Source organism: Dryas octopetala, chromosome 1, assembly GCF_963921425.1.
Source record: "Dryas octopetala chromosome 1, drDryOcto1.1, whole genome shotgun sequence".
Classification (NCBI taxonomy): domain Eukaryota; kingdom Viridiplantae; phylum Streptophyta; class Magnoliopsida; order Rosales; family Rosaceae; genus Dryas; species Dryas octopetala.
In genome coordinates this window covers 1,612,703-1,638,109 of record NC_141366.1, presented here as the reverse complement: position 1 = coordinate 1,638,109, position 25,407 = coordinate 1,612,703, and the positions used below count along the sequence as shown (strand labels likewise).

Below are 25,407 nucleotides of genomic sequence, written 5' to 3'. Positions count from 1 at the left end.
TTTATGAGAATCAGCTTGTTGATATGATAGTAATTGATTTTTGATTGTTCTTTTTACCTGGTAATTTAATTAGTGCACCCACCAAGTATTGAAGCACCTCAACGTGCATTCATACTGGGGGAGGAGGTAGTTGCTTTTCTGTTTGGCTGAAAGGCCATTGGTAGGTTTAAGTTCATTGCAGCCATAACTGAAGTTCTGGTTTGAATAGGTCACAGTCGAAGCACACCATTAATACTCAAGATACAGACTGGACTTACCAATCAGGCACCACCCTTTTTTTCGGGTAATAAAAGGCCTCTCAAATGAAGCAATATTGGATGTTGCACTTTAGTACGAATTCATTGAACATTCTGCTGTATTGCATATTTTAAGGGAGGTTTTGGCAATTTGTAATAGGAAATAGTAATTGTGACTGATTCGTGGGCCTCTCAGAAGTTAGGAACTTGTTGGGACTGTACTGGGTTAGGCCCAATTAGGGGTTTTTCCCATCTGGGTCCATAGCTCCTATATATTGAGGAGAATAATTTAGTCACATGGTCCCTAGCATTACCCTTTGCAATATTGGGTCAAACTTTGATGAAGTTGGGAACTTTTTGTATAAATCCTATGTGGTTTTGAAGAGATCGAAAAGTGATGACTAACAATGAATGATTATTCACAAAAGAAAGGCAAAAAGGAGAGAGAAACCTCAGCTTGTTGATGATCCACAGATGTTTATTTCTGTTTCCTTTCCAATCTCTTTTTCTCTCTTCTTTGCAATTTTGAATTTTGATACCTTTTTTCTTTTTTCTTTCACCTTGTTTTATCCCTTGTTTATTACTGTTTGGTACCGTGCGCAAAAGTGCTATAGGAAGATTCCTCTGCAGGCTGGACCATGATTTTATACTATAACCAAGTAGGGTAGTGTTAGGAAGATTATCTATTTGTATCATTTAGGGTACTATCTCTCTAATAGAGGTGAGATCTACCAATACAAGTGGGACCCACCTCTATTAGAGAGGTATTATATTAGATGGTACAAAGAGATGATCTCCTTAACATTTTTCAACCAAGTAATGGCATAATAAAACTGAAATATGATTTCCAAAAAACCTGTATAAAAATTCTAGTTAGAGACTATAAAAGACAACCTGAAGATGTAGATAAGGTTCTGTATTAGTATGCTTTCTATATATCTGGGAATGAAAGTTGGAGTAAAAAAAAAAAGTTGCAAATTGTGAAATATCTCTTGTCTTGTGGGGGCAGACAAAGGATCTTATGATCAATTGATTTTCACACTGATTGCCACAAAGAGGGAGAGAGTGGTACAGGGATGTAGCAAGGGGGGGTTTCTATCTCTGGCCTGCACATTAAATACAATTGTTTGCTAGTGATTTGTTTCAACCGTAGATGCCTTTTCACCTCAGCTGGCTTATGATGCTACAACGCATCAAAGGTTTGTCCCTGCAGATTGAATAAATAGGTGAATGATGAGAAATCATCGTCTTGTAAGCTTCATATACATTTTTGCTTACTTTCTAACCGCTTAACTTTGGATATGATACCATAGCGCTTTAGTTATAGGAAGTTAGATTCTCATATTAATATTAATGTACGTAACAACGTAACAACGTAACATAATAAAAAATAATAATTTATGTACTGTTGTTGCTAATTGTTTTTACACAGAATGAGGATCCCGGCCACCCCTATTTAATCGCAGATTCGGATGCTCCATAGCGACGATCGATCGATCTGATTTATGTTAGGTGCTTAATAATGAGAGATTCGGAATCAGGAAAAAGAAAGCAGCCATGTATATTTACACACACGCACGTGGTTGAGGTACAGGACCACCACACATTGGGACAGAAAGAGTTGAAAGGATTGCTTGTGTAAATCATTGATCATTTCTGATTCTGTGCCCCCATTAATAGTACCTTATGCTGCATACATGCTGACAGCAAATATAAGGTGCATATATATATATATATATATGGTCTTCCACCAAGTAAGTTGAGTATTGATTGCATCACACCTATACCCAAGAACGTCTGAACACAGCTTTTTCATATATGGGGTCTTCTCCTTTTGGGTCTTCCCCTTTTTGCTTGTACAAACTTTATGTTTTCCTTTTATATGAAGCACACGGGTACATGACTTTATGTTTTCCTTTTATATGAAGCACACGGGTACATGTTGTCAATATTTCATTCAGTGACAAAAATGTATGTATATAATTAAGAAAACACAATCACAAAAACAACTTTACATATACGATTCATCCTAAATTGGATTTGGTCTACAAAGACTTATTTCCTAAATCTATTTTAATCCAAAAGTTTAAACTCTTACTTAAATGAGCTTGTTTAAGCATAAACTTATATAATTTTATTTTTTAAGGTATAAATTTGTTTGTGACCCATATTAATATTATAATACGATAATTTTCACCCTTGCAGTAATTTTACTATTGATTGATGATGATGAAGAAGATTGAAATGAAAAGGCAGGTGCGAGTGTGCGACCCACATGCACATGTGGGATATGATGATGCGGAAGCGGCAGCGAATCCAACAAAGAGAGACCAACAAGGGAAACATGCACAGGTGTCAGCCTTGAGCGAAGATCGGGGTTAAGCATAGCAGGAGCTGGTGACTGGTGAGAGTGAGTGAGAGTGAGTGATGAGGTGTGTACGTGTACTACGTGCTGTGCAGCATGCAAAAGCAAATATATATATCTCTATATATATATATATAGTTCACATTTAAAGCTTTGCGTGTTATCTTTGTTATATGCTGCAAGGAATTGGGGAGAGAAAAAGAAAAAGAAAAGTAGCAACAGTACTGCTCCTTCCTCTCAAATTCCATTTCCTACCTTCCCTTTCCTACTTCTTCATCCTAATTAATGCTTTTTCTCTTTTCTTTTTTCTTTTCTTTTTGGCCCTTTAATTTGTTGTATTATATATATATATATATATCTATCTATCTATGAGCTAGCTCTAGCTCTTCCATATAATTACAATAATGCATGCATGCGCAATATGGACACAATATAGGTGTGCAGAAGAAGTGGTACACACATTTATGCCTTTTTAACTGTTGATTTCACATCCATACTGTATTTTTTATTTTCAATCAACAGTAATTATATGTACTGCTTGTCTAAACATAATATTATAATAAACTTTAAAGAAAGTAGTACACTGCATATATGCATGTTTCAATAAAGGTCTATATGTATACATTAATTTCTCATATGGCTCGATCTCATTTTCAAATAATGATATATAGGGTATATATGTGGCAGTACAACACTTAAAATTGATCATCATTTCACTCCTAATAATTTTTACATGATATTGATCATCATTTCACTCCTAATAATTTTTACATGATATTGATCATCATTTCACTGATTCACTCCTACACTACACACACACATATATATAGTGGGTTTTACTTCTATTAAAAATATGATCAGCAAAAGCGACAAAAAGAAAAATAGTCAACAAGGTGGTTAATTAGTTAAAATGGTCTAAATAATTTTATTTATTTCATAATTCATATATATATATACCCTAATTAAGGACCTAATTAATTAATTAGTTCATTGCCATGGAGTAGTATTAGTAAAAAGAGGTAGGGTAAGAAGTAAGATATATGTAAAACTCATTCGTACAGTCTTTGACATTTATAGGTGGGGGGCCGGGGGGGAGTGGGGCACAACTACCTCACAAGTTTTGTTGACAAGAAGGGTTTTTCTCTGTAGTCTATATACATATATTAATATATATGAATATATGATGAAGAAATTAACATTTTGGGAAATTTAGAAATTAAACTTATTTGCCACATAATCTGTTAATATAATATGATTATATTGTCAAACTAGATTATTGATCATTATGTTGATTATTACTTGAAAAGTGTGGTCCAGATTATAGTATGATAACAACTTGTGTAGATCGATCATGTGATGAAACACATTTTATTGAAGCCAATAAAGTAAGAGGAATAGAAGGAGAGAAAAGGCAACTCTGTGATGGCGTAAGTGTAGGCCTCTGTTTTGATCTGCCATTATTGAAAAGTATTCAAGATGCCAGGTGAAATTGCACAAATTGGATCAGGTGTATTTTTTTATTTTAATTGGAATGCCAGAAAACTTTCCAATATAATAGTTCTGGATGGACTTATGGAAATCATACAAAACATATACAAGTACTACAAATTGATGCTAGCGCTGATGGAAATCATTTTAACTGTTGCTGACATTCCATTAAGCTAGCGCTGGAGACTAACATGAGACACACTTGGTACGTACACCAACTATATATATATTGGGGCATCAAATACTTTCTGTAAATGTAACTTTGTTATTATATACACATGTATATATATATATATACATATATATATATAATTGCATGCTACAACCTAGCTAGAAAAAGCTGTAGGGGATCAATAATGTCCTATATATATATATATGATAGACGTTCACCTCCCTCAAGGCTTGGACGAAGCCATGCTTCTATTGAGTATTGTGGACAGTCCTCCTACCATCAAATATATACCTCTCGATCTGGCTACAAAAATTCTTCTCTGCACAAAGATTCATGAAAAATATTATTCGAAACAATTATTATATTTTAGGAAAAATTACAGTTTAGTCCTTCTAACATTTTTTATTTGAAAAAAAAACTTTAAGACTTTTTTTTTTTTTAAATAAAGTCCTTATTTTTTTAAAATAAAGTCATTTGACTATTGTCTTGTCTAAGAAATATTGTATTATTTTTTTATTTTTTGAGGATATAGGGTACAGGTTTACCTCACATCTTTGGTATAGAATAAATTTTGTGAAGGCTGCTGCACAAAATCTCAGAGTTAAAATTTAATATAAATCCAACAAATCAGAGCTTGACGAAAAGTAAAAATGCACTACCGAATACTCAAAAATAGCCGCCAACCGTTCAATGCCTAGCATATGTGAAAAAAATAGAAAATAATAAACCAATATTATGTAACATAAAATGGTTACAATATTATTGGAATTTAGTTAGAATTTTAAAAGTCATAAGGCTTTAGTCAATAAATTGTAAAATTAAATGACCAAAATTAATGAAAGTCTCCTATTAATCTCAAATTTTTTAATTTTAATGTGTGATAGTATTTTTAAATAATACTCTCCCATTAATATGTTTTCCAAACTCTAACTATAAGCCTCTTCCATTTTGGCAAATTCAGTTTTACTTTAGCTTATTTTTTTAGGCGGGGGAGAACTTGCAAGTTGCATCTCCAGCTCCCCAAATCTCAAGCATGTGTATATACGGTTTTACCAACAAAGCAATGGTACACTCTATTTGATAAAAAAATCAATTTTTTAACAAAATTCAGCGACCCCCAGCCGACACCAAAACTGCTTTGTTAATTAATTATACATGTAGAATTTGTCCACATATAAGAAAAGAAAAATCACTTTTTTCAATATTAATCCGTCTCTCATAAATGCATGTTCTGATATGAAGCATGCACTTTCAAAGTAGTCCTGCATGCATGTGCGAATTCGACAGATTCAAGGTAATTAATGAAAGTAGCTAGAGATCATAGAGTTTGAGATTATAAATGTGAGTTAAAAAAAATAGAAATTACATGAGTTAAAAATTTTAAATTAATTAATTATATGATAACATTAAACATTATATATAGCAAAAAAATAGAAAATTATGATTAAATACCAAATATCAATAGTTTTCAGTAAAGCAGCAAGACACTAATTTTTTTAGTTTAAATACTAACTTAGAGTAAGACATTTTGAATTAGGTCACAAATCAGTTTGTTATACAGTTGTGACTGTCGAACAGTCACAGTTGTAATTGTTGAACAGTCACAGTTGTGATTGTTTCAAATTTATAAAAAATCAAAAATTTCAAAGATTTCATACTTTTGATTTAAGTTTGGAGGATGAAATCTTCAAAACACTAAACATTAAAGTTTAAGCCTTGTAAATATTGAAAAAACAACAAATCAATATAAAAGTTATGACTGTTAGACAGTCACAGCTCCATATAACCATATTTTTTTAAGTTGGTACTTAAACTGAAATTTAATACCTAAAGTAAAATTACATAAATATTTTGGTAGTTAAAATGAAAAAATATTACAATTTGATACCCAAAGTCAATAGACTTAAAAAAAAAACAATTTATATCGATCCTATGTTCCATGCATGCCTTAAATTTGGGTTTAATTATGGTTTCAGACGTGACCAAACCATAATCCAATAAACAATCTGGCCAGCTATATATAGTAAGCTAGTAGTTTAGGACATGATTGTTTGTTTGTTTACTTGCGCTGAAATTTTTAATAATCCAAGTGAATAAGTTGACATCCCACGTCAACGATTGATTCTCCTTGACCCACAATCAATTCAGGTGTACAGATTGAAACAAGGAGCGTCTCTACTTTAATTTGCAAATTAAGACCAATATTTTACTCCATCCCAAATTGAATGGTCGTTTCTAAATTTAGTTTAAACTTTTTTTTTTTTTTTGGCAAAATTTAAACTTTTTTTTTTTTGGTAAGCATCCGGGCAAATTTGAACATTTGATTATACACAACACAATACATAAGAAAAAGTCAGATATTGACCAAAAAAGCATTATGTGTTCTGATTTGCGGGATATCCTGATGTCCCACCATTGTTGCAATTGAGTACTACTCAATGTGATCAGTACAATATTAATGTGATTAATAGCTTTGAGAGAGACATCTTACATTAATTATTATTGTACAGAAAATCAGATTATATATATACAAAATTATTTTATATATTGTTAGTTTGTTACTCTAATTAATAAGAAAGCTAGGAATATGGGATATTGGGATCAATCATGTCTCTGGATCTCTGATGTCGACCGCTTTTGGGTGGTTCACCACTTCACCTTTACTTAGCTGAACAATATTCGTTTAATATTAATTAACCACTTTTCCAATAATAATAATATGCAAGTAGAAAGTACAAATATAATTAGGAAATTTAAAAATTAAGAAAGATGTTCGATCATTTATACAGTGTAGCACTGTTACTGACTAGAGACTACTGCAAGCATTCCATATTTCCATTTCAGTTGTTGCCTCTTCTCCGTCGTCATAGAAACCTGCTCCAGTATCAATCATCATAGCTAGCTAGATCATATTCTTATACCTTAATTAGTTAAATAGTTAAAGCAAAGAAATAATTAAAATTTAAAACCCTCATAGATCTGATCATCATTTTCCTCTTCTTTCTTACTTAATTTTAATCTTCATTTTCGATCAACAAAAGGGTTGAGTTCGAATTAAGTTGTACTATGAGTGATATATATATATATATACACATACCCCCTCTCTCTCTCTCTCTAGCTAAATAAATCTGTTTCTCTCTGTCTCTCTATCTGTATCTCTCGAAACCCTTGTTCAGGATTTGCAATCAATTTGTTATCCATATTTATTTGTGTGTAGGAGGAGACCAGTTTCCCCAAATATACCTGGTATCACAGTTGCTGCTGTTGCTTGTATGTATTACTGCGCCTGCACGCGCATATCATACACATCATGTATATACATACAACACACAGCTAGCAACACATATTGAAGAAGATCGAAACTTGAACATTAATTGGTGTGTGTGTGAGTGATCATCAATCGGCAGCTGATAAATGCTCATGGGCTCATTCAATTCATCCCATCTGCAGCAGAAACAGCAAGAACAACAACCTCAACAACAACAAGGAGAAGAAGAAGAAGATCATCACCACCCCAACATCTCATCAGATCTGCAAGTATACCATGAGCGGCCATTAATGTCAACTAGGGGCTTGACCTTGACCACCACTCCACCACCAATTGCCGCCACCACCCACATGCGCCAATTACTCATTACCTGCGCCGAGCTCATTTCCCAGCTCGACTTCTCCTCCGCTCACCACCTCATTTCCGTTTTATCCGCCAACTCCTCCCCCTACGGAGACTCCACCGAGCGGCTCGTCCACCAGTTCGTTAGAGCCCTCAGTCTCCGCCTCAATCAAAGCGGAGGCGGAGGCACTGCAATGGCAATGGCAATGGCGGCAGTTACAACTATTGCCGTCACTGCCGCCACGACCTCCAGCTCTAACGAGCTGGAGGAGGAGGACTCAGAGGAGGCGGCGCTGCAGTCGTGCTACCTAACCCTAAACCAGATAACCCCATTCATCAGGTTCAGCCATCTGACAGCGAATCAAGCGATCCTGGAAGCCATAGACGAAGCTCACCAGTCCATCCACATCCTCGACTTCGACATCATGCACGGAGTCCAATGGCCTCCATTGATGCAGGCCCTCGCCGAGCGCTCCTACAACACAATCCACCCTCCTCCCATGCTTCGAATCACCGCCACAGGCCACGATCTGACTCTCCTCCACCGAACCGGAGAGCGTCTCCGCCGGTTCGCGCACTCGCTCGGCCTCCGCTTCCAGTTCCACCCGCTCCTCCTAAACGACGTCGCACTGGACATCAATCCCTCGTCTCTAGGGCTCCTCCCGGACGAGGCCTTGGCGGTGAACTGCGTGCTTTACCTCCACAAGCTTATCACGGACGACTCACGTGACCTGAAGCTCTTCCTCGAGAAGATCAAGGCCTTGAATCCGACGATCGTGACAGTGGCGGAACGAGAAGCCAACCACAACCACCCGGTGTTTCTCCAGAGGTTCGTGGAGGCGGTGGACCACTACGCCGCCGTCTTCGACTCGCTGGAGGCGACGCTGCCGCCGAACAGCAGGGAGAGGCTGGCGGTGGAGCAGGTGTGGTTCGGGAGAGAGATCGCGGACGTGGCGGCAGCGGTGGGGGAGGGAGACAACAGATCATCATCGTCATCGCGGCGGCGGAGGAGGAGGCAGTTGCGGCACGAGAGGTACGAGGCGTATTGGGAGGTGATGCTGAGGAGGTCGGGGTTCTCGAATGTTCCGTTGAGCCCTTTTGCGCTGTCTCAAGCCAAACTGCTGCTCAGGCTTCACTACCCTTCCGAGGGTTACCAACTCCATATTCTCAAAGACTCTACTTTTTTTCTAGGTTGGCAGAATCGACCCCTTTTCTCAGTTTCTTCTTGGAATTAATTCAACTAACTAATTTCATCCAAGCTAGCTAGCTACGTATCTATATATATATATATATATATAGCCCTTTGTTTTGGTCTTATAGATATAGATATATTGGTGAGGGTCTTTCCTTCAATTCTTGAAGCTAGCTATATATATATTGAAAGCAGCATTTAAGAATTACAACACAGAGATAGAAGCTGCCATTAAAGTAGTCTCTGGATAAGAATTAAGAACCCACCTAAATTCTGATCACAGCTAATTTGTGCATGCACTGTGAATCTGTGGACGTGTTGCATGTGATGAAATGAAGAAACAGCTAACTGCTAGCTAGCAAGGTCCTCATGATCATGAAGCCTAGCTTTGCTCGATCGATCGTTTTTGCTAGCATGGACCTTTCACACTGTTTCTTTTTTCTTAGTGTCTTGAGATATTGATCATGGATGTTATCATCTTATAATTGGGCTTTGATTCGATTTATTTGTTTCTTTCCTTTCGCTTTATGATGATTGATGATCACCTTTAAATGATCCGGTACGTCGATCTTTTTTGTTTTTCTTTCTTCTTTTTATCTTTTATTATTTAATTCTGTAACTACTACCCAATTCCTCTTCGGCCTTTTGGAAACAAACAGTTGTGAAGTGGAGCATATATTTATATGGAATCTAATTAATTAATATTCCCTTTAATTAATTTCATTATCTGAATAACTACTTTTAAGTAAGCACCATCATCTTCTAGAGGGTTGTTTGTCTCCTTGTTATATATCCCTAGCTAGCTACCTATATATTTATGCTACTTTTAGATATCTTCCTTTTGATGCTAATTATGCTTCACTTTTAGTTGAAATGACAAATACTTTGATTAATTTAATTATCACAAATTAAATATCATGGTCATGCACTACCACCATCTTATACACCTCTCTCTCTTAATAAAATAATATATTAATCTACAGGGTTATGTTTGTATTAATAAAGTAAAAATTAATTAAGGTATAGGGCAGGGGTCTTGCAAATGAACCAGTCTTGTTCCCCAAAATTCCTTTGTCTCCTCCTCCAATGAATATGCTTTCAAGATTAAAGGGTGTATCATGTATGCATGAGCATTCTTGTTTTTAGCACTAAGTAGCCGCAGATACCTGTGGCTTGTCTTTTGATTTCGCACCATTTGTTACCCTAATTTATGCCGTCTGTCTCTGTCCCCTCAACAACACCATCAAAGTTCTCAAAAATAGAGCATTTCATGCTCACCTTGCCTCCTCTTCCACCATACATCCCATAACCCTCCTGCCTAGCTAGGATATCTCCTGTCCTCTCCATCTCTTACTTCTAGTTTTAATTAAGGACCACTAATTCATCTCTTAATGATCTCTAGCAAGCTAGCCCGCCATTGTTATTAATATATAGCTTCTTAGACCTCAACCTTGCCCTAATATATATTCTCTATGTCTCTTTACATATGTATATAAAGTATATTCGGTAATATTTTCTTGTTAATTAATACCTTACATAAATATTATGTTAATGCCAGACTAGCAATATGTGTCCTACATTAAATTTTCAAGTTTGATTGGTAACATAACATATCATTGTTTCACGGCTGAAAGTTTCCAAAGTGTAACAATTGATCAATACAACTGTACTGATAGAATTAGAGCATCTAACTCAAAACCAATTGGTAATGGGTGGAGAGGTCCAAGACTTATAAACACATATGCTAAGCTCTAATTTTTCGATGTGGGACATTGCTCCACATTACTCTAAACACGCCCCCGCACGTGTGGCGATATTTTGAGTCTTACACGTGAACAAATTGTATTGGGTGACGTGGGAGCACGTGTGGCTGTTGGGCCTTACACGCGGATAACCAAGCTTTGATACCAAGATAGAATTAGAGCATCCAACCCAAAACCAATTGGCAATGGGTGGAGAGGCCCAAGACTTATAAGCACATATGTTAAGCTCTAGTTTTTCGATGTGGGACATTGCTTCACATTACTCTCAACATGCCCTCGCAAGTGTGGCGATATTTTGAGCCTTACACGTAAACAAATTATATTGAGTGACGTGGGAGCACGTATGGCCGTTGGGCCTTACACGCGGATAACCAAGCTCTAATACTATGATAGAATTAGAGCATCCAACCCAAAACCAATTGTACAAAGATCGCTTTTGTCCCAAACTTTAATTAGTTAACGTTTGTTTGCTGCGATGAATAGTACCCCAGCCTAACTATAAACAAAAAAATTAGGAAATGGCACTTCCGGCCAATTAAACTTAGCTAATTAATATGGTAGCCATTGTTAATATGTATATATGCTCTAGCAATGTTCTACTGCTTTAGTTGCTGACAGTGATAAGATGGTTACAAGCTGGCATGGCAAGTCGCAAAGCTTACCTTAGGTAGGTTGCTGGCTTGCGTGTTGGGATTTGTATGACTGATGAAGTGAGCAGGCTAGCTAGGGTTGGTGCAACATGATATGGCATTGACAGACATCCATCCATCTTTTCTTTCCATCTGATCCATCGATTCAGACGTAACCTTTTGGCCATTGTGTTTGTTTGGACGAAACCCAACCTTTTTTGGTCCTTATACTCTTGATATATTTGGAATTGATACCCCCTGCCTCTCTTATCTCCCAATCTCCACATGCAATTAATAATCACATTGGCAGATGGAGATATGAGAGGGGAGATCTATTAAAATTGGAGCACCAAATTATTTTCAAATCAAAACATGCAACTATATATTCCTTTTAATTATATATTACATTTTGAAAATATTCTCAAATAGTGTGGCATGCATGCATGTTATATTGTACAGTTTGGATGAATGATCAAGTAAATTGTATTACGTTATTCAATCAGGACCATTGATCAAGTTATTCCTCCCAAACCATACTAGCTACTAGATGGTTTTTTCTTTTTATTATCAGAAATTAAATGTAATTTTTATACCTTAAATTAATTATTAAGGGTAGCTAATGATCTATCGATACATGCATGTAAAGGATACAATTGTATATTATTTAACAATTGACTCTAAAAAGATGTTATATATTTATGGTTAGTACTTACTGGGTATCTTCCTTCATTACCTGTCAAACGCTTCGCACTTAATTCGCAACCATCATGCTAGCTAGAAATTAAAAATAACAATAATAATAATAGGCTCGAGTATATTTACATCTATCAACTATAATTCATTTCAAGTTGATTTACAAACTATAAAACATTTCAAATTTTCCTATTAACTATAGAGTTTATTTCAATTAAGTCCACGAACTATAAAACATTTCAAATTTCCTCATTAACTATAGGGTTTATTTCAAGTTGGTCAATGAACTAACAAAACACATACAAAATGGTAGACAAAACCAGGTTGACAAAAAAGCTGAACGAACCAGATTATCTATATATTTTTATTTATTAATTTTTGGAACATGCTGGGTTCGAACCTATGACCACTTGATGAGAATGAAAGTATGAATTCTCACTACACCATTTAGTCACTTATAATATTTAAGTACATGCAATATATTTATAGGTATACTGATACTTGAAATATGATAATATATAAAATTATAACTGGTATTCTACACCAAAACCTTATACACTAAATCATAAAGTCTGAAACTTTATACCTTAAAAATTAACCCTATACTCTAATAATTTTAGTATATAAATTATAAATTATAGTTTTGGACTTTTAGTAATATTTTTACAATATATAAATTATAAATTATATAAAATATAAACTAGTAATATTTTTAGACTTTTTGCAATGATAATATTTAAATAGAGACCTAAAATAATATCTTTAAAAAAGGAATGATATATAAAATATATTTAATTTTATAAATTATTATATTTCAAGTATCAGTAAGCTTATAAATATATTGCATGTACTTGAATTTCATAAGTGGTTAAGTGGTGTAGAGAGAATTCATGCTTTGACTCTCCTCACAAGGCCATGGGTTTGAACCAACATGTACAAAAAACATCATACATCTTTTTTATTCAATAAATATAAATTTTATATAATATAAAATATATAAATAATCTGGTTTGGTTCGGTTTTTTTGTCAACCCGATTTTGTTTACTATGCTGTATGTTTTTTGTTAATTCGTAGACCAACTTAAAATGAACCCTATAGTTAATAGAAAAATTTGAAATATTTTATAATTCGTGGACCAAGTTGAAATGAATATTATAGTTAATGGAAAAATTTGAAATATTTTATAATTCCTATACCAACCTAAAATGAACTTGGTAGATGTAAATTAATGTAAATGTAATTGAGCCATAATAATAATATTCAAAGTATTTGCTTCGAAATTATATGCCAGTTATCCTATGCACATATGTTTTATTAGCTCTTCTATGCATATGTCTGTTAAGTGATTCGGAGAGAGAAAGAGAGATATTAAAAAAGAGCTATATATATTAAAGTATTAAACTAATTAAACTTCACAGCATCACCAGCTCTTTCTTATTTTCCATCATTCTTTTTCCTTTTTTTTTTTCTTCCAATTTCCGATGAATGATCAACTACTACTAGTACTTGTCGCATTGACTTCATGGAGATGGAATAGTTTTTTTTTGGCCAACATGGAGATGGAATAGTTAAATCGTCCCCAAGTAGTAGTTCCCCGGCCACTTTCCACTGAATATACAGTCTCTCCTGGGGTACCAATATTTCAGACACTAATTAAAATATATATTTTTATCCCACAGAACATAAATACACTGATCCTGAGCTTTTTTACCTGATGGATTCTCATCGATGGGGGACTTGGATATATAACCATGGGCCATGGGGGTATATGATTTTCACTTATTTTTTCTATTTCTTTTTGATTTTTTTTTTTTTAATGAATTGGGTTTTGCTTTCTTCTTCTTTTATGTTAATTGTTAGGGAAGTCATGTGGTGTTCGATCATTGTCATTGATCAGATGGTACGATACCCAGTTCTTAATTTAGATATATAGGTGAAGTGGGGACCATGGCATGCATCAGTTGTTCGTATACTTAACTTTGAGCACAATGTAGTAGCCTATAGGCTAGGCCTTGATCGATATCCTAATTACTATGTGTAATATTTGTTGCAGATAATAATAGAAATGTGAAATTAACCTAGTTGTCCAGTAGGACTTTGATTGTGACTGTAAAAACTTTTGTTTTTTCCCATTGATCCGAAAAAAAGAAAATTAGGAAAACCAAGCTAGCTCGATCTGTAAAGATATGTAAGACAAGGGCTCGTGAAAAAGTAAGCAAGACAAGGGTAGGACTCGTAAAAAGGTAATGCATGGATGGATCTGGATTTATGCAAGCACACATAATCCATAGCCCATACGTATACCAAAATATTTTCTAATTATGAGTAGTCTGACATAATAATATAATATATATGGTGAGAGAGAGTTGTACGTGTGGATGGTGAATTGGTGATGAATATTGAATAATCAATATTATGAGAATCAATGAAAAACGAAGGGTGGGGTACTGGGGTGATAATGAAGTATACAAGAGGCCCAAGAGGGTATGACTACTGAAAGAGATCGACGAGGATCAACTGGAGAGGGACAGACCAGATTCTTCTCCAGAATGGTTTTGTAAGTGTTAAATAAATAGTATTAATTAATCATTGCAGACAGCTACCAGATGTTTATTACTTAATTAATAAACTAGGGTATACGAGTACGTAGTAGCCTAAATTATTAATGGTGGGATAGCGTAGGTAGGGGGGGTTCTAGCTTTGTAGCCCTGTAGGGATATGCCAAAAGCTAGGGTGGGCCATGGCCAAGGGGGTGTGGCCGTGCACAACAAGTTAAAGCAAGAGCAGCACGCACTTCCCTTCTTCTGTTCTTGAGTGCGTGTGGTTGGTTTTTATGTCCTCTTCTTTGTTTAATTTTGCTTGCATTCTCTCCCATGTTCACAATCGCTAGCTACCTGCATTATCCAACCCAAATGATTGATTGAGAGAGAGAGAGAGAGAGCGCTCTGCCACTCTGGCTTTGGTTTCAGCACACACGCAAGAGAATGGGTGGTGCGACTGATCAAATCTCAGGACATAAATGTGTATGCACTTTATGTAGGCTTATCACTTATAGGGGAGGAATTACGCACTTGCAAAGCATAGCCCTCACGAGGAGGCTCATGGTTCATCACACACTCAAACACTGTAGCTGTGTGTTATCATATGATTGTAATATCCAAAAGTTGTATGGCATTTTGGGGTTTACAAATTGCTACAAATTTTAGTGCCCACACGCAGGAATCTTTGGTTGGCCCTTCTAGGGTAATCAACATATCAAGAAACTTATAAGTGAAATTGCTTGCATTCACCAACAGCATAGGGCATGCTCAGCTGAACAAGTTGTGGACAAAATAGCTCTTTGATGGCTCCTTGTCGTTTACATACAAAGAATCGTTTTCATGGAGCAAACTGCAAAAGAATGCAGCAGGGTCAACTTTCAACTACTTTATGGTACAACATTGATGTTCAACTTTTTGAAACCATACAAGGATAGTGTGATCTCAATTCCGTTCCATAGCACCAATGGTGAAACATAACAGATGGTTTTTGCTTTTCAAATAAGAAGTAACCTATATCTGAAGTTTCTTCTACTAAAATTTGACAAATCATCTGTTTTAAATTCAACAGGTATAACATTCTGGTCAAAATAACTACAGCAGCTATAACAAGGCCCACCTCTATTATGCCCTTTCCCCAATGTAAAGCTATAACTATTATGCTTGCTGTTATTCCTTATACATAGGAAACGTTATGCATTCGCTTCAGCTTATTCATTTTGATGAGCTCTTATTCGCCCACTTACAATTCCGACTCTCTTGGATAATGTTGTTACCAAAACCAGCACAGACTTTGCTAAATAGCAGCAAAGGGTGGACCATACGCATGAATCCATGTTCTCCAAGAAAACAGCTTCATTACAGGAGGAGGCTGCATATTTCAGTTTTCATTTCAGTGATGGTTCCAATTATTCTCATCCAGCAATCCTAAAGAATATAATTATAATGGAAACTCTTTCTGGAGAACGTCTAGATTCCGAGAATCACAAGCTTCCAACATGTCATTCCTAGAAGCACAGCTGCAACAAAGACATATATAACAGGATATTAGAAGGTATATTTCAAGGATTGACAACAAGAATCTTTCTTCCCTTGTATTTTCACATACCTTAAAGAAATTCTCAAATATTGCCAACCGTTATCAGCCTTTGGATTCATGGTAAGAGCTCGGACGTAGTAACGTATGGACTCCTCATACATACCCTAGATGCAAAAACAGAAAGGGGAAAAAATAACAGGTTCATTATCCATTGTTTAGTTTTCTTTGACCTTTATAACAGAGGCCGAAAAGCGGAAGAAGCATGAGAAGAGATGCATTGGGTTTTAGTTAGAGTTTGCAAACTGTTAGAAAAGTGATGCCAACAAATGTTGTAAATCCCAAGATATTTGAGAAACTGAGAGACATTGATCACCAAGATTCTAATCACTTATTAACATTGGCATCTCTAGCAATAAACTAAATTAGGCCAAGTATAAATGATAAGGAATCCACTTTACAAGCATTTCGACAGCCAGTTATACGAAATCCAAAACAAGGTAGGAAATAATAAATTCATTTCCCATCTAAATTTCAAAGTGTCAATGAGCACGAATCAAGCATAAGAACAAACCTGGTTGGCATAACTGATACCCATATTTGCCCATGCACGAACATAATTGGGCTTCAAATCAAGTGCCTGAACACCCAGAGATAGAACCAAAAACACAAATTAGTTCTAAGTGAGAATATAAAGTATTCAAGAAAGTCAATCTGAAAAATAACTACCAATATGTAGTGTATTAGATAATATTGTAAATTGAAACAAAAGACAGAAGTACGGTTAGATTCTATTGCCGAGGCATGACAATAAAACAGATCAAGCATTCGAGAAAAAAAAAAACTGGCAGGTATCTGCTATTCCATTAGTGAATTCTGTACAAGCACTCTCAAGTTAATTTAAATATAATAAATGACTTGACACGATTTTTTATATGCTATAGTGATTAGGTGACCATTCCATCCTACATTCAGAATGCAAGGATTCATATGCTATGATGATATAAAAGGGAAGTTTAGAATGAAGATTAACCCCCTGCGAATATATAAGGGTTGATTACAAGAATTACCTGTTGATAAGCCAATATTGCTTCAGCACTCTGAACACTGTTTGCTTGTGTTGCTCCAAGCTTGTTCCAAAGAGAGTAATCCTGTGGCTTTAGTTTCAAAGCTGTCCGGAAGGACTCGATGGCTTTGTCATATTCTCTTGACAAGTTGTAAAGGACACCAAGTACTATATGCACATCAGCATCGTTGGGTGACATTTGAGCAGCTTCATTGAATAATCTAGCAACCTGCATGTTGAAAATAAGGTTTACTCATACCCTATAAGTTCACGGGTAATAATAGAACTCAAAAAATGAACTGTATAACGAAACAGATTGTTCACATGTTGTGTAAAAATATGTCCAGATCCACTGATGTAAGCATCATTATAAGCTTATAAATTCAAAATTCAAGATATTTGAAAAGGCATTAGTTTCAGTCTACGAAACCAAAGCAAATAAAAAATTCTAAGGGTGGCCACTTACATCAGCATAGTACAAAGAATCAGAAAGCTCTGGTCGGGCAAGCACCCCATACTTTGGGTGATGGCGTAGCCATCCATATAAATATTTCAAAGCAGCCGCCTGCTCCAATTCTGCAAATTTGTAGAGTATTATCAGTTTTTTAGTACTTCAGAGAAGTATGTTTCTCCACTTCCCAGAGTTTGTTTCTAAAGAAAAAAAGCAAAATTAGTCACAAAAATTATGTGCTGCAAGGGTGAAGTCATTGGCCTGATACAATGATTAATTCCATAAAGAACTTTCAAATAATGATTATTCAAATGACGTTAAGCACTTAAGGTTACTGATTTACTTATTATGTATACATGGAGAAGGAACAACTGACCATTCGTATGACTCACTCCAAGAGCAAGAAGCACTTCCAGATTTGTTGAATCAGCCTCTTGTGCACGCATCATGGCTGCAATAGCCTGCATAGTTGTATTTCAGAACAATAAGTGTCATTCTATGAAGTAAACTCATATGTATGACACGGGGTGAAATAAAGAGATGTTTTGAGTTGAAGCAAGTTTTATGGTTATATTAAATATGCATAATTCATGAACATTCTTTAAGGAGTTCATATAGTACTACTGTACGGAGACTGCCTATGCTATAGGGTCATAAGAAATATGCAAAAAATATTCTAGTTTGCAAACACTAAATACCAAGAAAGTAGGATTACCTGTTGATCATCATCATTTTCTGCATGCGCTATTCCAAGCAGCCTCCAACCTTCAGCATTGTCAGGGTTCTTGAGAACTTCAGCTTCTAAAGCAAGCACTGCTTCACTCAAAAGACCTTTGTGGAACAGATCTTGGCCTTCTTTTAGTGGGTTTGAGTGACCAACATATGGATTCATATCAGAAAAGACATAGACCCCCCTTGAAGCATCCAAACGCTGCTTCGAAGCTACTTGCTCATTTAGGTACCTACTTGTCAATTAAGGCAATTAAGTTTCTTGAAGGAAAGAATCAATATCATAAAAATTTGAGTAATAACATTCTCCAAGATCCTTTGATCAATGAGGATTTGAAGCAACGTTAATTACTCCACAAATCTTAAAACAAACAAATAAACTGACAAACCCAGTAACCATAACAAAACACCAGGGGGTGAGCTTATACCAACAGAAATGCATGACTACATGTCATTGTAAATAACTGCAAACTTAAGAAGTTAGTGTGGCTTTAACCTTACAAATGCATTCCACAAATTCATTAACCATTGGATTAAACATCAATTTGACACATTATGACTAACAGGACCATAGAAATAGTGGTTTAGAAGTAGTGGGGAAGCACTCAACACACAAAAATATCCAAAATGCCTTACCAGCCTCTTCAAAGTAGACTAAAGAGTAAATAAAGTAGACCAACAATTTTTTTTTGGAGATTGATTTGACTTACTCATCGTATGCGTTAGCCCAGTTATCAGTAGAATTATCCCCCAAGATTCCTTCACCAACCTGATTTCCAAATTCCTCTGCCCAGTCATCAACATGCAACTTAGAAAACTGATTGACCCACTGATCATCAACTGATCCGTGCTGCTCTTGCTCAGTAGCAAACTCATTTGCCCATTGATTGGGTCCATGAGATAGCTGAAAATCATTAGAATTAGGCAGCAAAAATTTGAACTGGAGGAAAAATCATTGCAAAATAATTCAAAGTATTAAAAAAATGCACTTATATATGAGTTTGGTACCTCTGGACAAAAGGTTCTTGACAATCAATATATGACAAAAAGAACTTGGTACTGAAAAAACATGTTATCACATGGGTAAAAAACTCAATCTTAACAAAGGGTTCTTGTCTTTGTATACATCCCATGTCACCAATACCCCCATTGCTTCCAAAACGTAAGGTTTCATTTACCTTCAAGTATGAAATTATGAATTCCATGCCTTGATGCATTATAATAAGAATTTTTCTCTTTGTAATTTTTTTTTCGGTTTTGTCTGTTTCCAAACACACAAACAGTTGATCACTGGCTTTATGTATATTTAATTTTTGTATGCATTTGTTAAGTACATATGTAATATAATTGCCAGTGCAATTAAATTAGTTTTTGTATATTTAAACTTTTTTGTGTGTCACCAAATACAATAAGCCATGCCAGAAACAAACTCACCCACCCCTTTCTTAATACCATTCCATAAACCAGAACCCTGAGCACCTCTCACCCACACCCCACACCCTGAAACTCCCAGGAGGATAATTATTTTGATAGGAATGCTGATATACATAGGAAATGACATTTGAAGATGGGTGGGTATAATTCAAAAACTGAAAGGAAAAATAAAACTAGGGAAATAATATTTCGTTTTCAGAACAGATTCCTACCTCACCAAGTGCATATTCGCCAGCCCAATTGGGACCTACATTATATTGCTGTTGATATTCTGCTGCCCAATCCCCAGATGCAGATGGTGTGGCCTGCTTGACTTGATTATCATCAATAATGAGTTCACCACGACTCATCTTTGATACAAACTGGAGAAACCTTGACTTCTGCATTCCCCAAAAGCAAATATATCAAGAAAAATAAAAGGGCAAATATGCGATGCAAAGCAATTACGAATGCACTCAACAATGCGCCCACCATTTTTCTTTATGATCAATTTCTTGACTAAATGTCATGTTAATTAACAGCCCCCAAGATATTTGTTGGCCGAACGTCCAAAAGATTAACCAATGAAAAGGTCTGCTTACAAAAACTGAGAGATAGCAACAGTTTTCAAGGACATGTAAACTGTGAAAACGATAAATAGCCAATTGAAGCATTTTTTGGGTTTTTTAATGGCTCTTTATAATGATGAACCATCCTTGAGAATTCCATGCTTTTACAAATTTAGAACTGCTACAATTAAAGAATGGTCTGAAAATGATGAATTTCAAACAATACTCATAATTTGTTCCTTCTTAAAGCATATTTCATAGATTATTAACCTGGAAACTTCCAAAACCAATTTACCCTAAAAGGTGTTAAGTGTTTCCTTAACAGATTCTATGACTATCATAGGTGAATTCGTTCAGCTGAAAAGAAAAAAGTCAATTACAAGGTTTGCATAAGCATTTTCGGGAAGAGTATTATTGGTTCCAAAGAACATTTGTTGATGCAATATCCACAACACTAAAAAATTTAAAAGAAAATTTTTAGGAAACTATGAAGGCACGTGCACACATGCAGAGAATTTATATAAACCTGAAATTTAGGGTCATCGTTCTGAGCTAATGTATTTGCAAGCATACGAGTCTGCTCCATTGCAGCTAAGCTCGCCATATTTGCACCTCTCATATGACCTGCAGACATCAACTGAGACTGTTCCTGTAACCAGGAGAGAAATATTATCAATACACCTCTGATAATTTACATTGTTTCTTGTTTTGGAGTCCAAACCCTATCAGAATTAGGAGTACCAAGCAGCCTATACACATTAGTGTACCAATTTTAGGATCAAGCTCTTGAACAATAGTGTGATGCAACCTAGACTAGTGCGACAAGCCTGGCGTAATTAGGGCGTCAAACCTTGGATATCTTTTTTTTTTTTTTGCTTAAATATTTTGCAGTACTTCTTTGTATTTCAAGACACTCCACCTTGTACCACTGCTTCCATACCTCAAAAGACATCTATTAGGGCTCTTTTGTCTTAACAAGTCCCTACCCCAGCATTCCTAAAACCATAAATATTCACTGCGCAGAAATAAACCCCAAAACCAAGTGACATCTAACGCCCTCAAACTGCAGCCTAATCAATATTTGCAACCTACTCTACAAAAGCCTAATATTTTTCTACCACTAATGTTAACCCAACCACAAACTATCCAACCTCTTTAGTTCACCTATAATAAATTGGTGACAGCATTATGAAGGACAATGATTGACCAATAGCACATTAGTATAGAGTCAATATATGTGGATGTAATGCAAGATACAATACTTCTTTACCTGATCAAATTCAGAGGCCCAACCATTAGCACCATGTTGTTGCTCAAATGAGTGTGCCCACACATCAGGATCACCACGATCTACTCTGTGTTGGCTAAATTCAGTGACCCATCCATCCGTAGGATGAACACCAAGTTTCTGCATCTGCATACCTTGGGATTCGTTCCAATAATCCTCCAGTTCCCGAACTCTTGCAGGCAGAGGCCCTTTAGTGTTGACATCATTGTCAATATCTAAAGAACATAAAAGTGCATTTACCTGGAAAAACAAAAAGTACAAAATTAACCTACAACATTGTGCAAATATTTGTATATCGTAGTAAAACATTAGAGAAGATATGATTGAACTATTTGATCAATTCTCAAATGGTTAATACATGAAGAGACTGATGCAAATCCCTACTTTGGTCACTCCATGAAGGGCTGTTCAGAATTGGAGCAAATAAAATCGACCAAAGAAGTCCTGAAGCATATATGATATAAGTGAGGCAAAGGGATTAAATTTCCATACCTGCCCATTAATAAAATCTTCACTTCTATCTGCAAAAAAGTGTCGGGCCATGATGCTGCTGCGATCTCGTATGCATTGTTTGTCACCAGCAGACAATCCTAACACTGGAAGTGGAGTAGGACGGAAAGGTATTCCGCCACGGCTACTGTCAACAAATGAGTGCAAAAAGCTTGACAACACCCTTTGTGGTGGCCCTGCAACACAAAAATAGAAGGGAAACAAAATAGATAAATCCCAACACATGGACAAGTGACCAAACCTTCAAAAGTATTCCATACAGTGTGTTAATTTCTAAATGCAAGTTTTCGTCTCTTAATATTCTGACAAAAACTCTTCCCCAGGCAACTCTACTAATCCCCAGTGTTAATAAACATAAAAACCATTTTCCACGTATCAAGCATCTCGACAGTGAATCATATTGTTCAGTGATTAGTCAATTATGAAAAGTAAATTAATAAGTTTACAAAACGCATAGCAGGTTGAGATTTGTAACAATCATATGACAAACGGTATAAAGATGAGCAAGTTGGAAGGTTACCATCCAAAGTTGGTTGAAGCTGATTCGCAGCTCCGGGACCATAAATGCGGTCGAGTTGAGGGCCATACATAGGCTGAGGTTGAGAACCCTGTATTTCATCCCACGCATTGTCAAGTAGTCTAGTGCCACCAACAGAGTTGAAGTTGCGAAGAAAGTCTGAGCTCTGACACAAAACGAAATGCAAATTAAGTAAGTAAAAAATACTAGAACTGATGCAGTGAACACTGGAAACAAAAAAAGATTAGAGCTTTGGCGTTAAACCTGAGTGCCAGGTTGAAGAAAGGGCTGGTCAAACTCGGAGCCGGGGAGTTGTTGCAGGTGGGCATGGGTGTCCGGGTAAAACTGGGACTCGGAAGTTGTGGGTGTGGCTGAAGGAATCTCCTTTAGCCTTTCCTGCTTGCGAATTGGATAAGAGGTTGAGAAAAGTAGGCGGTGGAAGCCATTGATAATGGAATTGCGGATTGAAATGATTAAAAGCGAAGAAATTGAACCTGGGTCTTGGAAGAAGAGCCGATAATAGCGTTGGCGAGAGCGCCGAAAGGATTAGAGGAAGAAGAGGAGCCTGGAACGGCACAAGCTGCTCCGCCAGTCACAAGCTCACGCATCGCCATGGTCGATGCTCCTCCTCAATCCACAATTCAAACTCTCTCCCTCTCTCTCTCTTAAAGTCGGCTGGTTGGGATTGGGGATATGGAGCGGTTGTTATTGGGGATAGCAGAGACTGCAGAGCACAGGTTTGGTGGTCTCGTCTTCGATTGTCTTCGTCTGTCAAGCTTATCAAATTATTAATGAATGAATTGCCTTTTTATTTTATTTTCTTTGGTTCTTCTTCCTCCCGTTGGGTCGTGACGCTGCTGACGTGGAAACAAAAAAAACAACTTGCTCTCTGCCAGGAGCTCTATCTACAAGTTTGTAGGATTGAGGTGGGTGGAAAAAGGGTTTGATCTTGGCTAAAATTAAAAAAGGAAAGAAGTAAAACTTTGTTTGTTTTTTATTTATTCGAAGGAAATATTCAAATTTAAGATTTTTCTAATATTGTAAAGAATAATATCATTAGATAAAAATAATATGATCGATTTTGAAGATCGATAAATAATGTAATTATTTAAAATTCACAAATTTTATGTATTTATATACTATGTTAAACCCAAATAAGAAGCATGAATGGTTAAAAGCATCATTTTAATAGTTTGTCTCCAACCCTCGAATTTGAAAACAGGTCATAGTTGATAGGCAAAACTTTATTTGTAACATTGTATTTCTCAAGCATTTAAAATTGATGTGGGATTCCTTAGTTATATTTCTATATATGACGTTAATGATGCATTAAATGAATGTGATATAAATAGCATTACTCCATAATAAGTCTCCATATTTTGAATAGAAAATAATCTACTTAAATTATATAATTTGAGAATAATTGCATGCACATAATAGGGTTTAGGTTTAGTGTGCGATAAGATCGTGAAATTTTTTCTTATTGCACTAACAGATTACCGTTTGGTTTTCATAATTAATATTTTAATGTGCATGATTCTAGTTTGAGTAAATTTATCTCCAATTAAGTGGTTAAAACTTAAAATTATGGTATTGATGGATGTAGTTTTGGATCATATGAAAATGTGTGAACAAATTATAAAGGATGTTTCAAATTGGAATTATAAAGATGATTATCTTATGATCTTATCCGAGTCTAGAATTATAAATATTAAAGTGAAATTTAGGTCTAAATTTATAATTTAGCATTTACCTAAAAAAACATTAATTTATTATGTTGTGGGCTCCTCTTTCTGGGCTGGCCCAGACGGCAGTTTATAGTTCCAAAACACGCAGGCGCAGGCCCAGCCCATGCAATGAACTGAGCGAGTGTGGAAATTAGAACGCCATGGAATGAATTGTTATAAAACAAGAGTGCTGTTATTTGCACACCCTATTTTTTCTTTTTGCACACCCCTATTAAAAAAAAAACAAACAAAAAAAAAAAGACTATACAGCCCTTGCACACCCATTCCTCTTCGCACACCCCTTCCTCTGTTTTTTTTTTTTCCTTCCAAGCCCGGCAGCCCCTTTCTCCTTTCCACTCGCCCGATCACCACTTTCCTCGCACCACCACCGCGCGCAGCACCACCTTCCTCGCAGCACCACCACCGCGCGCCACCTTCTCTGTCTTTGTCCGATGACCCAACCAGCCTTTCAGCCCCTGCTCGACTTCTCTTTCTTCTCTCTCTCTCTCTCTCTCTCTCTCTCTCTCTCTCTCTCTCTCCTTCCCTCTCTCCTCTCTCCCTTCTCTCTTCCCTCCCTTTCTCTGTTGCTGCAGTTGGTTCGGTAGACAGCCACCGAACGAAACTAATGGCTTCGGCAGATGACTGCCGAACGAAACTAACGACTTCGACGGATGGCTGCCGAACGAACTCGCCGGTTTCGACGGATGACTGCCGAACGGCCTGCAATTTTTTTTTTTTACTTTTGGCATGCAACAGGGAGTGTGGCAGGGAGGTGGTGCTGTGGGGTGGCGTGGCTGGGTTGGCCGGACAGAGACAAAAAAAAGCAGGGAGGAGAGAGGGAAGGAGGGAGAGAGAGAGAGAGAGTTGAGCTCGGCAGAGGCATGGGGTGGGGGAGGAGCGAGGGAGGGGGTGGG

The 25,407-nt window shown here is 36.3% G+C and overlaps 2 protein-coding genes across 3 annotated transcripts; one reads left to right on the top strand and one right to left on the bottom strand.

Annotated features, from left to right (window-relative positions):
- The first annotated feature begins 7,675 nt into the window (after nt 1-7,675).
- On the top strand, nt 7,676-9,106 carry LAS (GRAS family transcription factor). Of its 2 annotated transcripts, XM_086229768.1 has the most exons (2): nt 7,676-7,746; nt 7,870-9,106. In XM_086229768.1, the coding sequence occupies exons 1-2, from the start codon at nt 7,676-7,678 to the stop codon at nt 9,104-9,106; spliced, it is 1,308 nt and encodes a 435-aa protein (XP_086085894.1). The 2 variants fall into 2 exon arrangements, with proteins under 2 accessions (XP_086085894.1, XP_086085893.1); XM_086229767.1 differs by having other exon boundaries at nt 7,676-9,106.
- A 6,174-nt stretch (nt 9,107-15,280) lies between these two features.
- Nucleotides 15,281-23,551, bottom strand: PEX5 (peroxin 5). Its single transcript, XM_086255476.1, has 15 exons — nt 23,261-23,551; nt 23,031-23,162; nt 22,770-22,932; nt 22,232-22,425; nt 21,722-21,979; nt 20,978-21,100; nt 20,116-20,283; nt 19,180-19,373; nt 18,456-18,702; nt 18,117-18,201; nt 17,756-17,865; nt 17,294-17,518; nt 16,798-16,863; nt 16,296-16,390; nt 15,281-16,206 (listed from the first exon to the last, which is right to left on the bottom strand). Exons 1-15 carry the CDS (start codon nt 23,378-23,380, stop codon nt 16,128-16,130), a joined length of 2,259 nt encoding a protein of 752 aa, XP_086111602.1. The 5' UTR covers nt 23,381-23,551; the 3' UTR covers nt 15,281-16,127.
- Nucleotides 23,552-25,407: the final 1,856 nt, after the last annotated feature.

Coding starts and splice junctions, on each gene's coding strand:
- LAS (XM_086229767.1), top strand. CDS start 7,676: ATGCTCATGGGCTCATTCAATTCATCCCATCTGCAGCAGAAACAGCAA.
- PEX5 (XM_086255476.1), bottom strand. CDS start 23,380: ATGGCGATGCGTGAGCTTGTGACTGGCGGAGCAGCTTGTGCCGTTCCA. Junction 18,703..19,179: donor TGGGCTAACGCATACGATGA/GTAAGTCAAATC, acceptor ATTGACAAGTAG/GTACCTAAATGAGCAAGTAG. Junction 17,866..18,116: donor TGGAGTGAGTCATACGAATG/GTCAGTTGTTCC, acceptor ACAAATTTGCAG/AATTGGAGCAGGCGGCTGCT.